The sequence below is a fragment of the Leptodactylus fuscus genome, unplaced genomic scaffold (assembly GCF_031893055.1).
Source record: "Leptodactylus fuscus isolate aLepFus1 unplaced genomic scaffold, aLepFus1.hap2 HAP2_SCAFFOLD_204, whole genome shotgun sequence".
In the NCBI taxonomy this organism is placed as follows: domain Eukaryota; kingdom Metazoa; phylum Chordata; class Amphibia; order Anura; family Leptodactylidae; genus Leptodactylus; species Leptodactylus fuscus.
The window spans coordinates 120,585-126,584 of NW_027440227.1; the positions used below are offsets into that span (position 1 = coordinate 120,585).

Genomic DNA, 6,000 nt, shown 5'->3' on the forward strand with positions numbered 1-6,000 from the left:
ATTCTTGTACATAGGAGCAGTATTATAGTAGTTATATTCTTGTATATAGGAGTAGTATTATAGTAGTTATATTCTTGGACATAGGAGCAGTATTATAGTAGTTATATTCTTGTATATAGGAGTAGTATTATAGTAGTTATATTCTTGTACATAGGAGCAGTATTATAGTAGTTATATTCTTGTATATAGGAGGTAGTATTATAGTAGTTATATTCTTGTATATAGGAGGTAGTATTATAGTAGTTATATTCTTGTACATAGGAGTAGTATTATAGTAGTTATATTCTTGTATATAGGAGCAGTATTATAGTAGTTATATTCTTGTACATAGGAGGTAGTATTATAGTAGTTATATTCTTGTACATAGGAGTAGTATTATAGTAGTTATATTCTTGTACATAGGAGTAGTATTATAGTAGTTATATTCTTGTACATAGGAGTAGTATTATAGTAGTTATATTCTTGTACATAGGGGCAGTATTATAGTAGTTATATTCTTGTACATAGGGGGTAGTATTATAGTAGTTATATTCTTGTACATAGGAGGTAGTATTATAGTAGATATATTCTTGTACATAGGAGTAGTATTATAGTAGTTATATTCTTGTACATAGGAGTAGTATTATAGTAGTTATATTCTTGTACATAGGAGCAGTATTATAGTAGTTATATTCTTGTACATAGGAGGTAGTATTATAGTAGATATATTCTTGTACATAGGAGCAGTATTATAGTAGTTATATTCTTGTACATAGGAGTAGTATTATAGTAGTTATATTCTTGTACATAGGAGCAGTATTATAGTAGTTATATTCTTGTACATAGGAGTAGTATTATAGTAGTTATATTCTTGTACATAGGAGGTAGTATTATAGTAGATATATTCTTGTACATAGGAGCAGTATTATAGTAGTTATATTCTTGTACATAGGAGTAGTATTATAGTAGTTATATTCTTGTACATAGGAGTAGTATTATAGTAGTTATATTCTTGTACATAGGAGGTAGTATTATAGTAGTTATATTCTTGTACATAGGGGCAGTATTATAGTAGTTATATTCTTGTATATAGGAGGTAGTATTATAGTAGTTATATTCTTGTACATAGGAGTAGTATTATAGTAGTTATATTCTTGTACATAGGGGCAGTATTATAGTATTTATGCCCATTAGCACCTCAATAACCACACAACCCTAAGTTGTACGTACAGATCAGACACTTACTGAATGAAATCCATGTTTTTGAGCTTGTGGGATGATTTGCTGGCACAGATTGATGAGGAGTCACCTGAGGTAAATACTGCGGCATCGGGGAGACGTATGGCGGCGGTGGTGGAGGATACGTCTGATACACATTGTATGGACCTTGGGTGTGGTAGATGTTGTGGTCCGGTTGGTACCCGTTATTGTCATAGTACGGTGGCTGATTCTGTAAGGGGACAGACAGTGATTATTATGGGGACATCTTATTCTCTGTCACGTTATTGTCTCGCCTTCTCTCAAGGATTTTGCGGATCATTATACCGCTCCTTTGGGTCTTTGGGCAGGAATACGTTTGGTCGCTCACTTTGGACAGTCTCTTTTTGTTATTTGGGTTCCCTGGAGATAAACTAGAGAGACTCTTAGCGACTGGCTGTAACCTGCAGCGCCTCCACAGGGGAAATGACGTATTACACATCTCTAATTATAATCAATGGGATATCAGTTTAATATCTGGACATTTGGGGTCCTCCAAAGTTAAAAACGATCTCTGCGTTTTCCCTTTTGAGGCCCCAATGATTGGATTGTAGACCCATCAGACACGTGAATTTCCAGGGGAAGCCGTAGTCAGCCGCACATTTCAGAATCAACACCGTCCTGTTAATACATTGACATCGGAACTGCGGATGAATCTCAGGAGACGTCATCAATATTTAATTCTTGGGGTCCGACTTCAGCGATAAAGGGGCTCCCGTATAATTCCTCAAATTCATGGTAATGGGATGGAGCAGCCGCACCTGGCACCGTCTTCCCTTCATCCTTCCAGTCACAGCGCCACATATACAGCTGTGGTTGTAGCCTGGTACTGCCGCTAAGCCCATTAACTTGAGAACTATTGGGCTGCTGCACCAGCCCCATTAGACTGAAAAAATAAAAAGTGCAGCAAAACATCTTTTTTTTTTTTTTTTTTTTTTAAAAGAGTTTTTCATCACATTTCTCTGCATTTTTTGCTTCCTCTATAGGCAAAGTGACTTGTTACAGGAAGATCTGACCGCCGCGTTCTGCACAAGTCCAAGGGTTTCTGTTTTCCGCAGAATTTTTTCATTTTGCTGGGACTAAAACTCAACATATGGCCTCAATCTTCAGGCGTTTTACTGTATTTTTTACCCCAGTCCCTGTATTTTTACCCCAGTCCCTGTATTTTTACCCCCATCCTGTATTTTACCCAGTCCTGTATTTTTACCCCAGTCCTGTATTTTACCCCATTCCCTGTATTTTTACCCCAGTCCCTGTATTTTACCCCATTCCCTGTATTTTTAACCCAGTCCCCTGTATTTTTACACCCCATTCCCTGTATTTTTACCTACATTCCCTGTATTTTTACCCCATTCCCCTGTATTTTTAACCCAGTCCCTGTATTTTTAACCCAGTCCCTGTATTTTTACCCCCATTCCCTGTGTTATTACCCCAGTCCCTGTATTTTTACCCCAGTCCCTGTATTTTTACCCCAGTCCCTGTATTTTTACCCCAGTCCCTATAATTTTTACCCCAGTCCCTGTATTTTTACCCCCATTCCCTGTATTTTACCCCAGTCCCTGTATTTTTTACCCCAGTCCTGTATTTTACCCCAGTCCCTGTGTTACTACCCCGTCCCTGTATTTTTACCTCATTCCCTGTATTTTTACCCCATTCCCTGTATTTTTAACCCAGTCCCCTGTATTTTTAACCCAGTCCCCTGTATTTTTACCCCCATTCCCTGTGTTATTACCCAGTCCCTGTATTTTTACCCCAGTCCCTGTATTTTACCCCAGTCCCTGTATTTTTACCCCAGTCCCTGTATTTTTACCCCATTCCCTATATTTTTACCCCAGTCCCTGTATTTTTACCCCAGATCCTGTGTTATTACCCCAGTCCCTGTATTATTACCCCATTCCCTGTACTTTTACCCCAGTCCCTGTATTATTACCCCAGTCCCTGTATTTTTACCCCAGTCCCTGTATTTTTACCTCATTCCCTATATTTTTACCCCAGTCCCTGTATTTTTACCCCAGATCCTGTGTTATTACCCCAGTCCCTGTATTATTACCCCATTCCCTGTATTTTTACCCCAGTCCCTGTATTATTACCCCAGTCCCTGTCTTATTCCCCCCCCCCCCCCCGTCCCTGTATTTTCGGAGCAGAGTTACACCCCCCCACACACTTTAGGCCTAGGCCCCAGTCTCTAGCCTTGCGTCTGCCTCTTCCAGTTTCGTGTTTGCTGTCGCCGCCATTTCCCTGCCTTCATTCCAGCAGATTACTCATTAATCGTTAAATAAACGGATAGAGAAATAATTAGCCGGGTCAGTAACGTCGGGAGAGGGCGGATTAGGATTTAGTGCCTGGCGCGCTCATTGTGCACACCTGGACACACTTAAAGGGCTATTACATTCCAGGAAATCCATCTTAAAAGGGAATGTGCCCGATTTATTGTTTTATTAGAGCCAGGGGCGGCCATCTTGTCCCCATCTTGTCTCCATCTTGTCTGAGCTTCTCCTCGGCCCTGGTAACAGCACTTAGTGACCTGCTTTACAGCACAGTCATGGCCATAGGCAGCAATGGTCTGAGGTCTATGGGAGAACCCGATGGACTTTACATCCAACCTGCAGATTTTTGTCGAGTTTTTGGCAATTTCTTTCACTCCATAAGATGAAATGGATGACGTACCGGATACATGTCTGGAATATTGGAGGGACAGTCACAGCATCCAAAATCTTCACTTCATGAGCCCTGAAAAAGACAAGGTATTGTATACTAGGTTGTAGCTATAGGGCAGGGGATCGTTGGCCCTCCAGCTGCTGTGAAACTACAACTCCCAGCATGCTCCATTCACTTCCATGGGAGTGCCAAGAACGGCAGAGCAAGTGAGCATGCTGGGAGTTGTAGTTTTACAATAGCTGGAGAGCCGAAGGTTACTGACCCCTGCTATAGGGGGTGCACTGAACACTTAAAGGTACGGTACATATATTATACAGTATCCTACTCATATTATACATGTGACAGTTTGGATGTTTGTTCCTCAATCACAGAAACCTCTGACTGGATTTGGATGAGATTTGCCCCATAGATACTCTGTAACCTGGAGTAACACATCGGCTACTTTGTATCCGGGTACATGACATGGCTTCACTACTGTTCTGGATTTATGGTCACATACTATATTACGTGTCCCATAGATACTCTGTAACCTGGAGTAACACATCGGCTACTTTGTATCCCGGTACATGACATGGCTTCACTACTGATCTGGATTTATGGGCACATACTATATTACACTGCTCCTGCAGCCGCTTATCTCAGGTCCCAGGGCTGTTATCTCTCTATGTAACACTCAGCTAACCCTCAGTCCATTGTGTACAAGCATCTGCATATTATCTGATCTGCTCCAGGCAGTGCTGACACACTGGAGGGGAAAACACCTTTACTCCACATTGGCAGTTTGCTGATATTAAACATGGCGGGAAAAAGAAAATCTAATTTGTCACAAACAACGAGATCTATGAAGAAGCCAGAAGTCACAGAGTTCTCCTCAAGTGGAGCTGACGGGGATCATCGGCACCAACAACATGCTCATTATATGGTGTCCCAGCGAGCTGCTGAGATGCCGGAGCAATCACAGGCACGGTGCGAGGAACAAGTTCAGCAGCAGGATAGCTTAAGAGCTGCTGAAACGCCAGAGCAGGGATACCATCGACGGCAGCAATTTGCTGAATATAGGCAGATCATCGACACCAACAACACACAAAACGAAGTCGCAGGCAGAAGCTAGTTGTACAAATGTTATACAGTACGGCACATATATTATACAGTATGGTAGATATATAGGCCCAAAGCCTGTGCTAGTAGCAATAGCCTGTTACTGCTACTACAGGCTTTGGGCCTATATGATAATATCCCAGACCACGTGACATCTGACACATTACCATACAGGCCCGAAGCCTGCTCGGAGTAACATCGGATCCCGGAGAGGTGAGTAACGGTGTCTATTGCGTTCCCTCACTGAGGTCTGAAAAGCCCCCCCCCCCCCCCCCCCCCCCGAGTATAATAATAGCTCATAGGTGTGCAAATGTGGGGCATAATATAGGCTGCAGGGGCCGCTGTGGGATATATATATATATATATATATATATATATATATATATATATAATATATATATATATATATATGGGATGGGTGCGAGGAGAAGTGAGAAGACAAAGATGTCCGTGTTGCAAACTTTACAGAGACAAGTCACAGCCGGAAGAAGTGGTGATGGCGGCCGAAAGGGAAGAGACGGGAAATGGGAAGACGTCTCCTGTGAGTATTACTGCATTGTATTCATTATAATGTTACTGCTAGCACCCCACCCCCGCTGTCTGAGGCGGATGATCAAAAGATGAACGACAATCCACCCCCACCACTCAATACGGACTCAATACGGGGGAGGGGTGGTGTCTTTTGATCGTCCGCTTCAGACAGCAGAGGGGCTAGGTTCTCCACTGCAGACGACACAGACCCTCAGGTGGGACAGAGCGTCTCTCACCCAGGAGGACTTGACCTGTGTAATGCTTTGTGTCACCTGTGGGGGCGCTGCTGGGAGAGTCAGCACTTACTGCCAGGTTTGTTGCTGCTGATCCCTATTATGTAGGAATTCTTCTTACACGTAGGGATTGTCATCCAGTGGAGCCGCCTGTCTAATCTTATTTTAGCCTCCATTGTCTTTACAATTAATGGGTCACTAATTTTTTAAAATTTATTTGTTGAAATTTTCTAACCCATTTTTA

The 6,000-nt window shown here is 42.0% G+C and overlaps 1 protein-coding gene across 1 annotated transcript in view; it reads right to left on the bottom strand.

Moving 5' to 3' along the window:
* The window catches only part of TMPRSS2 (transmembrane serine protease 2), a 28,058-nt gene extending 24,090 nt beyond the window's left edge, over positions 1-3,968 (bottom strand). Inside the window, exons 1-2 of the mRNA XM_075261562.1 lie at positions 3,904-3,968; positions 1,225-1,429 (exon numbers count right to left, since the gene is read on the bottom strand). Of these exons, the coding sequence (XP_075117663.1) occupies positions 1,225-1,429; positions 3,904-3,912 (214 nt within the window). The 5' untranslated portion in view covers positions 3,913-3,968. The remainder of the gene's footprint in view (positions 1-1,224; positions 1,430-3,903) is intronic.
* Between the last annotated feature and the right edge of the window lie 2,032 nt (positions 3,969-6,000).